Raw genomic sequence first — 17,126 nt, 5'->3', positions numbered from 1 at the left:
TGTCTATGTTCAACAGTAACAGCCTTGACAGCAAAATGACATATTAGGCTGAATCATGTAATTTTCCTTTAATCTTACTCATTTTATTCCCATGAGCATCTACACTTTTCTAGACAAACTCCAACTAATCTTGTAAAAAAGGGAAAGATAACTCCTAGGTAGTGTTATCCTGTATAGAATTTACTACTTGTAGTAACAAAACTGTAGAGATTTAGACGCTCAGTAGTCCCTGAGCTACACCTGCATTTTCCCTTAGATTAACTGAACTTGCTGGATACCACTCATTGTAATGCATTAGTTTTTCAGACCCTCTATGATCTGCCTACCAGAGACACTGCACATCATCATTTAAAGTAGCAGTGGGTTGTATAGCTGGAGTTCTCCTAACAGTGGTATTTAAGGTTATCTACATGTTTCCTTTAGCCCTCTTTTCATTCACTCAACATTCTGAAAACATTCAAGCTTCTGGACTGAAATTTTACAGGCCTGGTCTCCACCCAAAGGGAAACATTTTTTTTTTTTTTAATTTGAAACAAAATCCATTCAGTACATTTTGTCCTATTATAACAAAAAAGCTTGAAGGGCAAAATGACTGGAGATAAACAATTAACATTTGGTAAGAAAAAAGGAAATTCCTTGTAACAATACTTTGGATTTGGCAGGCATGCGGGTTTAAGAATCTCACCTTATATTTAAACACTGATTGGTATGATTTTTCAGCGCTTTTTAACTGATGTCCTAAGAAAGAATATGCTGCTGTGGCTAACTTTGCCAGACAGTATGCCAGCCAACTGCCTTCGGACCTTCACAGTTAAAATGCAAACAGTACGAAGCAGAGTGCTGGTAATTTACAATATCATGCAGACAGTCCTTTAACATTCCTCAATGTTAAAAGCTTCATCTGTTCCATGTATAAAGTTGTCAATTCAGTAATATGCATAATTCAGTGACATTCAGGGTTGTTCTTACAGAATATGTTTTTCTTTTCTTTTAAAAGCTTAAATTCCATAACTTTCTAAAGTTCTTAAATTTACACAGGCAAAAATAAGATTCCACAGTTGTTTGTTTGCATAGTTGAAAACACTCTCAAAGAATGCAATTATAGTATTTCTACAATCTTGTAAGAGGAGTGAAGAGTGATGTAGGGCCCTGGCCCTATTAACTATACATCTTGTGTATAAACTATTTTCACAAACTGCATGTGTGACTTATGGATTGTACACAGGGATATAAGTGTCACACAGGTGTCTAAGGCCATCAGAAAAAATGGCATAATATATAATGTTATCAAAAGTTTGACAAAGTATTTGAGGGCGGTATAGTGATGCATACATGCACATAAGCAGTGTTAAGGTTGCACATTCAATTTTAACGTTGGCATTTCCTGACTTCAGCATGTTTCAAGGTAGAATCTTTATTGCTCTTACTGGAGTTTTTCAAATGGTGTTTGTGCAGGGAACACACTTGACACCGACATCACATGCACCAGCCGCAGGCTGCATGAATCTCTTGCATATATACAGTCTCTCATATCCACAGATCTCCAAGTGTTTTACATAGGCAGGTAAGTATCTTCAGTTTACAAGTAGAGAAACTGAGGCACAGAGAAGTAATAGATCAAAGGCCACAGCACTCACTGGTAGAACCCAATTTTACTGATTCTCAGCGAGGTTGTCTTATCTTTTGAGACCTACCCCACCTCACTGAGAGGATATCCAAAAGGCTAGGCTTATTGTGAAAAGTTGGAAGTGAGCCTGGGCATTCCAGTAAGACAGATGATTAGGGTATCTAATGAGGAAAGGTACAGTTTCAGTCACAGATCAAGAAAGTCCTTTCAGTTTGTCCAGCAGAGGATGGCTAAGCATCAGAATAAAGTGCTGTCCTCATGCTTGCAGGGTAATACCTCCAGTTAAACCCATGATTGCCCTGTTTGTGAAACCCCATGATCTAATAAAACCTAATTACGGCTAAAATAGAAGTCAGAGTATTAGCACATCTTCTGAGTCTTAAGAACACCATGCATCCAGTTTACCTCCAGAGGAGTCCAGATGCTTTTACTGGATACAGAGTGGCTGGTGATCTTTCTAAGAGAGGGGATATAATGTTCTGATTCTTTCATGTATACTATTTGACAGTTGGGCTCTTTTGTATTTTTTTTCTTCTGAAACAATGTACAAAAAAGTAAATTCACTTAGGTATTATTGCAACTACACCTCTTTTGGAGTTTGACCAACATATTTGGATTTCTTGTCTTGACATGCAAACCCACTATACAGACAATCTTAATAGTAAGCCAAGTGACAGGATTTCACAAAGAATTAGCCAAAAAGGTTAAACATGAGTGTTAAATGGCTCAGAATGTATCTGGGTGACAGACTTTCCTTTCTTATGCTAGCAGTGTGCAACTGCAGCATTTCTTAGGATGAATTCACAATGTGTTCACGTATCCTTCACATCTTATTCACATATAAATAAAGAAATCAAGACTAAGTCAGAAACACTTTTCTTTTTATTGAAACCTCTTAAAATTAGTTGAAACCTGAATACAAGTTCATTGTAGGTGCAATAAATTTAAAAAATATTGTATAACTGTGGTTAATATGAACAGTGCTACGCAAAATGAAAAATAAGCTCTTTGAAAGTAAGTTTGTGATATATTGTAAAAGTCAGCATTGTTAACTGTGTGTTTTAAAATAAAGGTTATTCTGTACTGTGATAGACCCAGGCCAGTTGGGTACAACAAAGTAGTAGAAGGCAGATATACTGGCCACTGGATTAGCAGTTTTCTGTTCCCTGACTGACCAGAGCAGGGGCTGCTCTAGACTAATGAGAACACCTGACTCCAATTAACCTGCAAAGAGTCAGGTGAGTCCATTAAGGTAATGTGAACACCTGACTCTAGTTAAGGCCCTTTTGATACTATAAAAGGGCTCACTCCAGTCAGGATAGGGAGAGTCAGAGGAGAGGAAGTGCAGCTGAAGGGCTAGTTAATGAAGACACCCTCAAACCATTGGTAAGGGAGCCCTAAGGTAAGGGTGAAGAAGGGAGAAGCAGGAGAGCTATGGGGAAGTGGCCCAGGGAAATGTATCAACTCTGGCAGTGAAAGGTTGGCTGCCAACAGCTGCTACCATTAGGGTCCCTGGGCCGGAACCCGGAGTAGAGGGCGGGCCCAGGTTCCCCCCAACCTGCCACTACAGAAACACCTCCTGGGAAGGGAAGACAGGCCCCTGTCAGGACAGGAGGCTAAACTGTTCTGAAATAAGCCCTAGAATCAACAGAGACTGTGGGAGTTCTCTCACCAACCTCCTTGCTCGCTTATGATGAAAAGGGCTCAGTAGACTGTAACCCTGGCCTTAGGGAGAGAAGGGCTACGTGGAGGGTCACAGGTGAGCCACTGCGGCTAGCATAAACTGCCTAGAAGCGCAGGACCCACGGGGACAAGGTCAGAGCTCTGCCACAGTACAGAAAGCTTTCAGCTGTTTTTCCAGGTCACTTCATCCTCTAAACTGAAGAGATTTCACTAGACTTTTCCCAAAGAGAACTGGTTATGTATTTTCCTGAGACAGATGATTTCCATTTATATAGATCTTTACTTCTTTGAAGTGCTGTATAAAACTGAACCAATTAATTCTAACACCCACATGAGGTAGAAGTGCTCTCATTTTAGAGGTAGGGAAACAGGCACAGAAAGGTAAAATGATTTGTTCTAAGCCTCATGGCATTTCAATACCAAAGTTAGGACGACAGAAGAGTACCTGACTTCCAGGGCCGGTTCTAGGCACCAGCATTCCAAGCATGTGCTTGGGGCGGCACTTCTCAAGAGGCAGCATTCCATTTTTTGGGGGGGTTTTGCTTCAGCGGCGGCACTCCAGTTTTGTGTTTGTGGTTTTTTTTTTTGCGCTTCAGCAGCGGCAAAAAACCTGGAGCCGGCCCTGCTGACTTCCAATCCTTTTTACACCTATAATAAATAAGACCATGGGGTGCCTGAAGGGATAAGATGGCACACTTGTGCTGTTTCCAAACTTCAGCTGAAAATCTCAACCCCAGGAAATACTGAAGCTGAAAGAGGACATTTTGTTGGCTTTTCACAGACAGGAACCTTAAGGTATGAAATACCTGCCACTGGGCCTATTTCTGTAGACATTTATTCCCACACGAGAAGAGTTATGAAACGCTCCACCATAAGGGAGTGACTTGTACTCGCAATTGAGACAAAGGTTACCCATCCAACTGCAGTTTTATATATCAGACCAAACTTTACAGATAAAACTTACATTGACCAAAAAATAATTAAATTTTAAATAAAATAAAATCATTAATTTGGAATGCAGCAAACTATGGAGACAAAACTATATACATAAAACATATAAAGGCTCTTATTTTAAAGGGATACTGTCAAATAAATTTACTCACAAAATGTTGGTGTAGGAGAAAAAAAATGACTTTTTTTATAGGGAGTTAGTTCTTTGGGGTTTGACCACTGCCTAGATATTATAGCATTGTGCTAGTGAATAAGGCTCTAAATTGAAATGAGTTAAAACCAAATCTCACTAGTCTGTTTTCACTATCTAAGCCAGGGGTCGGCAACGTTCGGCACGCGGCTCGCCAGGGTAAGCACCCTGGCGGGCCGGGCCCGTTTATTTACCTGCTGACGCGGCAGGTTCGGCCGATCGCGGCCCCCACTGGCCGCGGTTCGCCGTCCCGGGCCAATGGGGGCGGCGAGAAGCCGCGGCCAGCACATCGCTCGCCCGCGCCGCTTCTCGCCGCCCCCATTGGCCCGGGACGGCGAACCGTGGCCAGTGGGGGCTGCGATCGGCCGAACCTGCCGCGTCAGCAGGTAAATAAACGGGCCCGGCCCGCCAGGGTGCTTACCCTGGCGAGCCGCGTGCCGAACGTTGCTGACCCCTGATCTAAGTTCTAGGAAGTTCACAGAGTAAACAGAATAGGTATAAAGCTATTTTTTGCAAATGATTACGTAAAATTGGGTGTTTTAAATATTCAGTTTTAATAATCTAATGTTTATCTTAACAGCGGTAAAGGTTTTTAAAAAATATGATTCTTAACTTGACAGCATCCCTTTAAAATACTTTTTAAAAGGAAATTTTAGATAAAGGTATGCAGTTGCATCATTTCATCCAAAAAGATCAAAAATCAGTTATGAAAGATATCTAAAGATATGTTGATTTGTGTGGTAATCCATCTGAAGATGACCTCGTGACAGATTCATACAATTTACGAATGCTGTGTTTACACTTCTTTCCAGTGGTCTATTAATAAATGAGTATTTCAAAGATTTAATGCATATTTCAACACTATGCAATCAATATCCCATAACATTATTTTACATAGCTCTTAAGATAAAGATGTAGCTATTCCAAGAAATAAATCAAAAAAGTAGATCTTCTATACAATTAAGGAAAAATCTGCATTCTTGCATGCATTCACTGCAGCTATTGGCAAAAGTGAATGTCAGATGGGAAAACAGTTTGGGTGAGTCTTAATGTTTACCAGCAGGGGCTGCTCATGCTGGCAATATACACAGAATTAGTCCTTTTGAAATTTACATCTTAACCAACCTACAGAAAAGTTGCTGAAGGCAAAATGCACTATTTTTCAAACCTAATTTAATGTTCAAAGGACTGTACTTTTAACCAACTGTTTTTATTCATTCAGAGTTATTACCAAATTCATTCATCACTTTTAATCCTATTGTAAAAAAAACAAATCTGTTAGGACACTTGTGGTCTTAATTTCAACATAAACATTGGAGTATTTCACTCTAACAATTTCTGAATCCTGTTTTAGAAGCATGTTTTAAAATATTTAGGAAGAGCTGTAGAAGAAAACCCAATTCAGGTGGTATTTTCATGCAGTGTGGCTGAATACATTATTGTGTGGACAAGAGTTTGTTTCTTAGAGGTGATGAAACTTAAGAGGCAATTTAATACAGAATATGCACAGTACACAACTTCATTTCAGTGTTTCCTGCCATATTTGCTATGCCTGCTGAGACCACAGAAAACGGTCACACCTTTCCAGCATGGACTGTATCAGGGCTCTACAGACAAAAGAGAAAAAAAATAATCAAACATATTAGTTTTACTAATTTGCTGGACACTAGCTTTTAGAAAGAGTTTAAACTGGTTGATGCAGTGATAAATATGATTCAATTTCAGAGAGAGCCCTATCATGCCCCTGCCTTTAAAGATTTTTCCCTAACCTGAATAGACAACATGAGTGGCAAACCGTAAATAATAGAAAATAGAAGATACCAGGGTTTTTTATTTTATTGTATTTTTTATTTAAGGCTAGTATTTAGGGCTTCCTAGATTCCAGGCCTTCACTCTTGCTTGTAACCACCCCTCAGGATTGATGTAATATACAATAGGACCTTTTCAAGTGCCATCTTCTAGAACTTAATTCACTTAATTCCAAAAACTTTTACATTTTTCCATGCATGCTTTTTTTAAGGGAGTTAAACAGTGTATCTGCAGGTGAACTACTTCGACAGCAACAGCTGCAGTGTAAGTAGACTCCCAAATTCCAAATACTGTAATGTCTCTTTGCACTATTACAGCATTTATGGAGCACCCATCAGAGCGGTCTAGGTCTAGGAGGATATAGAATTCTTCAGCAGTGGACATTTGATAGTTTAGTCATTTATTCTCTCTCTCTCCCCCCCCCCCCACTTTTTTTTTTTTTTAACATTTATTCTGAATATATTTTCTGATAAAACATTTTTCATTTGTAAGCTATATGTCTCAAATATACCTCTTAAATTGGGGACAGAAGTATTTTCAGGTAGTTTTACCACTCTGTAACACTGTTTAAACTCTTGTAGCTGAAGTCTGAAGTGTTTTCACTTTTTTAAATTTAATGAAAGAAAACTATGGCCTAGGACGGCACTGAGTGAAGTATCAATAACTGTTCTCCACACACACACACACACACACACACACACACACACCTTACCTTTGCCTTTTTTCAGCAATTCTCAGTATTTCGCAGATCCTGGTAAATCTCTCAGACAATTCTGCCGTCAAATCACATTCCTGCAGTACTGGCAAGGCACGATCCGGGCCAATTACCTTAGCCAACAAAAGAGCTACATTTTCAACAGTAATGCAGTTTGACCAATTAGTGCTACCATTGCCGATAGTATTCCCATTCTGCGTACCATGACAGTGGAAATCAGTGCTGCGACTTTGTGCAAGATGGAGAAGGAACTTCCATTCTTCCACAGTCTCTGGAATTGAGCCTAAATGCAAAATTAAATGACTGGCTGTAGTTATCTGTGAGGAAAAAGCATGTAGCAAACCTAATTTTACATCTATTTGCATTTAAAAGCAGCTAGTTTTCTAGAGTCAATATTCTACATTCATATCTTAGTTAAATGGCTTAAAATGCATTTTATTTTTTGACAGTTGCACAAAACTGTCAAAAAATTTTCAAGTGTATTGGAGCTAATTGTTAGGGCTGAGGGATATTGAGCAATAAAAACAGCTTTTTCATAGCTATTGCTGTGATTTTGGATTAAACTAGCCATTGCTGTGATTTTGGATTAAAGAATTCCTTTGTGTCTTTTTAGGATACTGTAGATTTTCACTGCAATTCTGCCATCTGATACAGAAACTTGCTCACTATAGCCTAGAAAAAACACTAGATAGTGCTAGTGAATTAGCTGATTCTCCAAGGTACTGGGCAACAAAAACTCAGAGGGAAAGCTGAAGCCAAAAAATCTGATTAAAATGTCAAGAGATCTGAACCACTCAAAACAAGACAGTTTTTTTGTTTTTTAAACACTGCTGTTTGGTTGGAAGACAAGAATTAAACTACAGTGTCACTGATTTATACACTCAATTATATTTATGCTGTACAATATACTATATTAAGTGTTACAAAATGCCAAGTGATCTTGCTATACCAGTGCTTAAAAAAATACATCATTCAACTCTCGATAAATGCTTCTCTATACTTAATCGGTAATCAATACATAGTCAATATAGATCATGTATTATACTGGTGTGCTCAAGGGTTAGGATTCACTAACCATGTTCTCCATCCAACAGGTTCATATCATCCAAATGAACAATATTAGTAAAGGCTTCTATTCTTCTATCCAGTTCCAAGCAGAGAGAGAGATATCCAGGCCAGAAGCTTAAAAAAAAGAGATTGAAGATTTCCAGAATCAAATACATATCTGCTTTAAACTAAAGTCATTGGTAATGAAATGCTGATTTAACAAACTCATCAGTAAGAGCAAACAACCCCAAATATTAGGAATAACCCGGCCATTTCAATGTGGCAAAACATAGGCCATGCCGTAAGTCCCCAGAACTGTCAGTTTATTGAATGAACTAGAGCCGGCCTTTTGTCAAACACCACCCTCACAAAAGTCATAAGTGCTCAATGATAAACACATCTAGGTCCCATATTGCAGTGCAGGTTTTTTTGTGAATGATAGTGGGAAAGGGTCAAGGGGAAAACAACTATGGGGGTAAGAGCTGCATAAGGAAAAGAAGGGAAGTCATTAGGGGAAATAAGGAAGTGGAGGTAATTCGGAACAGAGGGAATGTCTTTATGCATACAAGAGGTCCATGAAGACTGGTGGGTAAATTTGTCTCTGCTAAAACAGGTTAAATATGGGAGAGGTATTAGTGTAATTATGAAGGTACAACCCTTGTGACTTGCTTTGGGGTTATTTCCTTGGTCACATTTTAGGTCAATAACATTTGTTGGGAGTAAACAGAGCTTAACACGTAATGGTGTAGTACGTGCTATAACATGACTTTGCTCCTTCTTAGCTACAAAGCAAGGTAATATTACAGAGGTAAGTTTTACATTGGCTATTTATAACTTATACATAATGGCACTTTTAAATAAAGCCAGCCACAAAATACTTCATTTAAATAAATTTAGTTGACAGTAGACTGGCAGGAAACATATTGGCTTTCATTTGTATATTCAGTGGGCCAAGATACCAACTAAGCCAGTTTCAAGAATAATCATAATTTTTCAGTAAATTACAACGTTTCCAACTTACCCATATGACTTGCAGATGTCAGCCATCTTCTCTTTTGTTACAAAATCAGCTGGGAGTTTAATCAGAAGCAAAATCAATTGGCTATAGCCCCAGGTAAACAAATGTGAACGTGGTCTGGGAAGAGAGTTTAATTCACAAGTTAAATGTTAACAGTCTCATGACTTTAAAAAACGATTTTTTATCAGGAGGCCAAATAGATGAAAGGGATTGTTTCATCTTTCACATGAAGTTTTGACAATATTAATTCAAAGAGCAGTGTCCAGCTATCGTCTTGACAGACTCGCTTAAAATGAGATTTTCCCTGTGATTAGAGAGGGACAGAAAAAAGTTAATGTGGCCTTTTTGTGTACCAGCATCCATGTTAGGAGGCACGTGCACAGCTCAGGAAATGGCATTTTTTATACTCCAACTGAGCCAGTAGGGGAATTTCACACATTTTAAAAAATGTGTTCCCCAGAAACACTCTGAAAATTATTCTTAAAAACAAAGTGGCAGCTTCTTAAGAGAGAGATGTATTTATAGTGGTTAAAGAGATCATTCCTGCCTGGATTATGAAGATAGGAAAGTTGTTTAATTCTTTGGTTGCTGCTGTTAAACATCTTGAGGTACATGAGGTAACATACCCTAGAGTGAAATTCAGCCTACCGCAGAAGGGTAAGGCAAGACTATGCCTCACTTACAGACCTTTGCTTAATTGAAGGCTTTATGGGGATTCTCTCCATTGGGGTGAATTTCACCCTCTAGGGAAGTGAAATTACTCTGAGGTAGCCAGCTCCATCATGGAACACATAGCAAGTCTGGACAACTACGTCTGGTTTGCGCAGTGCAATTAAATATACATGATTTACTACCTTACCTAGGGTTTCCTTCAGCATCCACCGTATTTGTTCTTTGTGGCGCATCATGGGAAACTGCCAAACACAGCCAATCCAGTCGCAATGCTTCAGGATTAAGAAGAGACTGAAGCAGGGACGACCTAAAAAAGAGTGGGAAAATCCATGGGTTTTAAATGGACCAAATATGGAAGTGTGATAAACTTTATATATATACTATTTAAAGGAAAGACGATTTCGAGACAAGTTATGTTTCCTTTAATCTTCAGAAATATTACAGAATACATCCATATTTGAATTTTACATATTGAAGTGTTGCCCATTTCTAGTTTGAGTTAATTTGATACATTACAGTCTAATAAAACACTAAGTCATTAAAGAGTTGTTACAAAAATCTCGATAAAATGGAATCTGCTTTGTAATGAGGCGACAGGGGAAGAGATTGGTGCACAGAAATTAACTGGCAAAACAAAAGGTTATTTAATGTTCAGTTCCACTCTATTTTTAATGAGCAGGCAAAGTAGCATTACATTAAAAAAAAAAAAACCACACAGCTGCATGATATCCAGTCTTTTCATTACGTAACCATTTCCCAACAAGAAAAAAAGGCACACAGCACACATGCAGCCCCTTTACCTTTCATCTTCTGGCTTTGATTTAACAAGGCTGTCTAAATATGCTAAAAAGTGGGCAGGGTGATGTCTACAAAGCTGCATGATGTCAGAGGGCAAGATTGATGGGTAGAACTTGATCAAGGGCCTTACAGCTGTTTCCCCAAACTTTTCATAGAGCCTGTACAAACAAAAAAACATCTTTAATGCCAAATCACAGCAAGATTGCCACTTTGATAAGAAAATACAACTCTATTTCAAGATACTAATTTATTTACCAGCATGTTTCAAGTTCCTCTGCTTGAACACTGCTAACACTAGAACTATCATTGCAAAAAAAAGTCTCACAAAACATTGAAGAGGCTAGTGGGAATACAAATCCAGAGCAAGGCAAACAGAAGTGAATTGACAGTCTGAAATTTGTCATATTAACCAACATGAAAAAAAGAAAGTCACGCACTACAGACCTTTGAGCATGTGCCAATAACAGAGGACTATCCCAGGGCCCCAAGTCATTTAACAGTTTTAATATTTTCAACATATCTCCATTTTCCATTGCCAAAGTCACTGGACTAGCGTGAGTCAGTTCTGAAACACAAAACATTGTAAATGTTTTAAGTTTTTATTTTTTTCAACTCAGCTAGTTTAAAAAATAATTAAAGAAGAGAAAAATTTCCTTTATTCTTCCAAAGTCCCCATCATGGAAATGTATCTCTAGCCTGCAATGGAAGCAGGTGAGTAAGTCACACTTAAGCTGTGTGTTTGGCTTTGATTGAATTACCATCAATAGTGTTATGGCAAAGTTAACATTATTAAATTGATTTTTTTTGTTAGGGAATTTTTTTTATATAAAAATTTCAAGATAAAGTTTTCCGCTTCTCCTTCCCTTTAAGATTTAAGGCAACTTACTTTCTACTATATAAAGTTACATAACCCATATGAAATTTCAAAACATATGCTTCATGTGTACAGAACAGACCAACCTCAATTTATTTTCAGCACCAACTGTTAATGAACCACAAGTTCAATTTAAAGCTTAAATTACCAACAAAGGACATTATTAAATTCATAGGAAGCAAACTGGGCACGTAAGCCCTGATCTTGCGAAGCCTCACATCCTTAACTGCATGCATATAAGCAGTCCCACTCAAACCAATGCAAGGATGCAATACATACTTTTCTACTCTAAACTTCGCTTAAGCCAACATGGAACAGATTTCTGCATGCCCAAACATAGTCCTCCATCCAGCAAAGAACTTAAGCATGTGCTTAACTTTCTATGCTGAATCAGGGTTCTATCAATTGGTTGCCTTGAAGACCTGTCTATAAAGGTTTTGTTTCAGTTTTAGAAGTTGCATATAGCGGACCAAATACTGTTCCGAGTTACATCCAGGAAGCCTCATTCATTGGGATTGCAAAGGTATGAGAAAGGGCAGAAGGGACTTCTGAAGAAGGAAAGGATGCCTGCGGTGATCAACTGCATGCCAATATGGGGAATGCTTTTCCAGTTCACTAATGATCTTCATAAATGTGCTGTTGTCCAAGCTTTGGAAACAAGCTGAAATATTTGAGCATACTTGTGCCTACTTTGCCACTGAGGATGCTGAAACTCTTCCTAATTTTAGTTTTATATGTTAAATAATTGAAATTATTTGAGTTCAACAGCACCACATTTTTTCAAGTTCTCTTTGAAATTTGCATATTCTGTTTCAACACATTTGATTCATATCACTACCGTGTTCAGCTAACTGAAGTTGTACTATATATTAACTTGTTTAGAAATAATGTCACTGTAGTAACTAAATAAGAAGCATTTTCCCCTAGAAGTCACTGGTTCTTATTAACTTAGTTTTGTTTATTAAAAAAACCAAAGAGCACTTGTTTCAGAGGGGATTCAGAAAGGAATGTCCCCTCAGGCTGGATTTTTTCCAGAACAAAAACCTAAAACTTAGCTTCAATTGGTTTAAAAGTGAAAACAAAAAGCCACCACAGCCATTACCTTTCAATCCTTCAATGTAAGTTTCCCAAACACTGGGACTGCTAGTGTAATTGATTGTAATACATCGCTTCAGTCTTTTTAAATCCAAGAGAAAGAAATAGTCCTTTATGAACCGACAAGCCAAGACCCATGACACTGTTGGCTGTAAATCCTGTTCAGCACTTTCTTTCGCATTCCCATTCTCGCAAGGAAACACATTTAATTCAAAACATAATGTTGTCAACTCTACTAGGTCCTTTTGAATATCGCGTGCTATGAGACATGGAGGATACACTTGAAAAACATGGTCTGAGGCTCCCTTTGAATTGGCATTGTTTTCACATACTTCTCTGCCAAAATGAGCTTCGCTAGTTTGATCCTGTCCAGTATTTCCTTGCAAGGCATCTGTCTGTCCTTTGCCTACATGATCTTCACTGTGTTGATCTGGTTCAATATTTTCTTCTAAAACCTCACTCTGTTCTTCAGCAAGCACATTCTTATCTTTCTTAATGGATAAGCAGTCATCTGAAAAGGAAGGTTCTTTGAAACCAAATGTTTCTTCCAGATACAAAAACCACTCCTGCAAAACTCCTCTCAAGCATTGTGGTTCTAACAAAACCAGTGGATCTTGCAGTTTGTTTCTGTAAAACAAAGTGGAAATGCGTTGCACTTGCTATTTAATAAATAGCCAAGAGATGCCAGAGCTGATCTATTATACATATCAAATGGACAACTCAACAGTTAGTATATTCCTAGATCAGGGGTGGGCAAACTTTTTGGCCCGAGGGCCACATCGGGGTTGCGCAATTGTATGGAGGGCCGGGTAGGGAAGGCTGTGCCTCCCCCAACAGGCTGGCCCCCGCCCCCTATCTGCCCCCTCCCATTTCCCGCTCCCTGACCGCCCACCTCAGAACCCCCAACCCATCCAACCCCCCTCGCTCCTTGTCCCCTGACTGACTCCTCCCGGGACCCCCGCCCCTAACCGCCCCCTAGAACTCCACCCCCTATCCAACCCCCCCTGCTCCCTGTCCCCTGACCCCTGACAGCCACCCCGGGACTCTCACCCCCTATCCAACTGCCCTCTGCTCCTCATCCGCTGACCACCCTGTCCCGGGACCTCCCGCCCCTAACTGCCCCCCCGGATCCCACCCCCCTTGCTCCCTGTCCCCCGACTGCCCTCCCGACCCCTATCCACATCCCCGCCCCCCGGGACACCCACCCCCAACCCTCCCTGTTCCCCAACCCCTGACTGCCCCCAGAACCTCCGCCCCATCCAACCGCCCCCTCCCCCCTGACTGCCCCCCAGGAATCCCCGCTCCCTTACCCAACCCCCCCGATCCCCGCCCCCTTACCAGCAGCAGGAGCTCGCAGCCGCGCCACCCAGCCAGAGCCAGCTGCGCTCCGCATGCTGCCCAGCAGGAGTGGCGGGCCAGAGCACGGCCGAGGGTCTGTGGGGGAGGGGCCGGGGAGTAGGCTCCCCAGCAGGGAGCTCAAGGGCCAGGTAGGACGGTCCCGCGGGCCTGATGTGGCCCACGGGCCGTAGTTTGCCCACGTCTGTCTTGATATCGGTCATACCAATGCTGTTTTCCTCACTAGTAAGGACAGTAGGAAAGTCACTATATAATTTCCCCAAGCATGCTTTTGGGGATCTCACCTCCAAATGATTCACGTAGCTTGCTAGGCAACCATACAAGTCTACCTCTAATGCTACAGTCCTCTTTTTCTCAGCAAAACTCACAATGAAGTTATATTTTTAATGGAAAAAAGCCACTACTCAAGTAAGGACTTTCAGATAGCCCAGGGGAGGGCAAACTACGGCCCGCGGGCCGGATCCGGCCCCTCAGGGCTTTTAATCCATCCCATGGGATTGCCAGCCCCGTGGCACAGGGGGCTAAGGCAGGCTCCCTGCCTGCCCTGGCCCTGCGCCACTCCCGGAAGCGGCCGGCACCATGTCCCTGCGGCCCCTGGGGAAGGCAGGGCAGAGGGCTTCATGTGCTGCCCTCGCCTGCAGGCACCACCCCCTGCAGGTCCCATTGGCCGTGAACAGGGAATCGTGGACAATGGGAGCTTCGGGGGTGGTACCCGCAGGCGACGGCAGCACGCAGCGGAGCCACCTGCCCCACTCCACCCCCAGGAGCCATTGCCGGACATGCTGGCCACTTCCGGGAGCGGCACAAGGCCAGGGCAGGCAGGGAGCCAGCCTTAGCCCCGCTGCGCGCCGCTGTCACCCCGGAGACGCTTGAGGTAAGTGGCACCAGGCCAGAACCCGCACCCTGAACTCCTCCTGCACCCCGCACCCCAACCCCCTGCTCTGAGCCCCCTCCTGCACCTCACACCCCTCCTGCATCCCAACCCCTTGCCCTGAGCCCCTTCTTGCACACTGCACCCCCTTCCTCACCCCGCACTACCTCCCGTACCTCAACCCCCTGCCCCAGCCCAACATTCACAGCCCTGCATACAATTTCCCCACCCAGATGTGGCCGTTAGGCCAAAAAGTTTGACCACCCCGAGACAGCCGTACAGCATGTCTGGATATACCTGCACAGCATCATTTACTGCAGATATTTACAATAAAAGCTTTCTGCCAGAGTAAAATATAGCTCTATGCTCTCTACTTACATAGCTTCTGTCGTTGCTATCTTGAGATCTCTTAGCCGGTCCTCTTCTTGAGGCTGGCTCTGTAGTTCCAAACTAGAAAGAAATATAAAGACAAAATTATGCTATCTTTTTAAAACAGAGGGAGAAATAGCATTAATTCTGTTATGAGAAATGCTGCTCTGTTACTTTTCATGAGAAACAGACAAATGAGACTACAGTAATTATGGAGCAGCTGAGGAGCAGAAGAAAAATAACTTTTTTCATCTTGTCAAACATTACCTATGAGGGTTCTCAGATGTCAAGAAACAAAACTAACACAAATTCATTGCTTAAAATATTTCAATGATTTGCCAATTTAACTCCTGATAACAATTTAGCGCTCGTTCTTTATTCATACGACTAAGCCACTACAGTGTTTTCATATTCCTTTAAACAACCCAGTGTTGAGGGTGATAAAGCTGCTTGTTCCTCTTTTCATTAAAAATAGGATGTAGGCTTTAAAATTCACAGGCGTCAACACGTCTGGTTAGGTACCCAGAAGGGCAAGTAGGGAACTATATTAGTTTCCCCTTCCTCAACCATTCCAGCACCACGAATGTAAACTCTTAACATCCATTTTCTAGAAGAGTTTGACATCTGAACAAGCTTTGAGGTAAAAAATTAAGAAAGGAGGCAGGAGGTGGGGAGGGTGAGACCAGATGAATTCATGGAGCCTCTCTATACAGCCAGATGGGAAAAAAAATCTCCAACAGAATCATGTGATTCCCCATTCTATTGAAATGAATGGGATCATTGTGGAAGACATGAGTTCCCAGTCCTTTGGGCAGCTGGTACATTCGACTAGTAAAACCATGGGAGCTTGAACTTACTCGTTTTCATCTTCTTCCTGGGAGTATGCGGCTATACTAGCAGTCACTTCATGAGACTCATCATCATCTTTCATTTCCTGCCTCACTCTGACATCAGGACTCATATGAAGGGTGCCAATCTTTTCAGTAGTTTTGCGTACAAAGCTGGAAACACTAGGAGTCAAAAGTTCAAACAACTGAGATGGCAGTAGGAGAAGAGCTCATAGTCAACACAATAAATCTCGGTCTTTCTAGCCAGCCTCTCACTTCAGAAATCTTTATCATCTAAAGGAGGCAGGAAGAGAGGATGAGCACACAGGGAACCAGCAAGTATCAGTCAGTCAGAACCCAACATGAAAAAATGCATGTTGCACTCAGTAAGAAACATCTCAGAACTTATATGCTTTAGTCAAGTTCTTTACTCCTAAGATTTTCAGGCCCCAATGGAGATCACAAAATAAAACACTGGAAGTTCGGTTTTGTGCTGCCTGGTAGAGGGGATTTTACAATTATGCAAATGCTGAGATTTTTATTTGCAATGAGAGAGGCTAATTTTTCCATGATAAAGCCTCTAAATAAGCACACGCACAAGAATTTTGTTAATTATCTTTTAATTTGGTCTATAATGACCTTCACAGTGACAAGAAAATTATTCAGGAAATGTACAGTTATGAAGAAATATTAGAGAGTACCTCTGTTTCAATTATCCATTCCTAACCCTTAGAATGTCTCATTCCAAAGGAAGGCCTACCTACATTCCAAAACAAATATATTAGTCCATAACACGCAAGAGTTCTTTAGAAAACCAGGATTCAAAAGCAACTTCAAGTTCTTGTGCTCCAGGTCAGAACAGGCTTAGCCGTGTCAGAAAGAAAAAACAGTTACTTACCTTTACGTAACAGTCGTTCTTCAAAGTATTTTGCACAGGTCCATCCACTACGGGTGACTCACAAGCAGATTAATGTGGAGACAGTTCAGAGTCTACCTGAACAGCTATGGTGGAACAAGCCATCCAAAACTGGCATCGTTCCTGGACTGACGGGAAATGGCATAATGAGCAGCAAATGTATGAACTGATGACCAGGTGGCTGCTTTGCAAATGTCTCAACTGGGTACATGCGTGAGGAAAGCTGTTTGTGCTCTAGTTGAATGAACCAATACTCCAGGTAAGAGGTGGTGTGACATAAGCTAACTGGTAGCACAAACAAGTGCAAG

The 17,126-nt window shown here is 41.1% G+C and overlaps 1 protein-coding gene across 1 annotated transcript in view; it reads right to left on the bottom strand.

Annotated features, from left to right (window-relative positions):
* Positions 1 to 5,881: 5,881 nt before the first annotated feature.
* HPS5 (HPS5 biogenesis of lysosomal organelles complex 2 subunit 2) overlaps positions 5,882 to 17,126 on the bottom strand; it is a 40,770-nt gene continuing 29,525 nt past the window's right edge. The window contains exons 14-23 of the mRNA XM_065403146.1: positions 15,933 to 16,085; positions 15,085 to 15,156; positions 12,487 to 13,106; positions 10,955 to 11,075; positions 10,513 to 10,668; positions 9,900 to 10,019; positions 9,044 to 9,157; positions 8,051 to 8,157; positions 6,973 to 7,258; positions 5,882 to 6,058 (exon numbers count right to left, since the gene is read on the bottom strand). Coding sequence (XP_065259218.1) covers positions 5,998 to 6,058; positions 6,973 to 7,258; positions 8,051 to 8,157; positions 9,044 to 9,157; positions 9,900 to 10,019; positions 10,513 to 10,668; positions 10,955 to 11,075; positions 12,487 to 13,106; positions 15,085 to 15,156; positions 15,933 to 16,085 — 1,810 coding nt within the window. The 3' untranslated portion in view covers positions 5,882 to 5,997. The remainder of the gene's footprint in view (positions 6,059 to 6,972; positions 7,259 to 8,050; positions 8,158 to 9,043; positions 9,158 to 9,899; positions 10,020 to 10,512; positions 10,669 to 10,954; positions 11,076 to 12,486; positions 13,107 to 15,084; positions 15,157 to 15,932; positions 16,086 to 17,126) is intronic.

The sequence above is a fragment of the Emys orbicularis genome, chromosome 4 (genome assembly GCF_028017835.1).
Source record: "Emys orbicularis isolate rEmyOrb1 chromosome 4, rEmyOrb1.hap1, whole genome shotgun sequence".
In the NCBI taxonomy this organism is placed as follows: domain Eukaryota; kingdom Metazoa; phylum Chordata; order Testudines; family Emydidae; genus Emys; species Emys orbicularis.
This window is presented reverse-complemented; position numbering and strand designations above follow the sequence as displayed.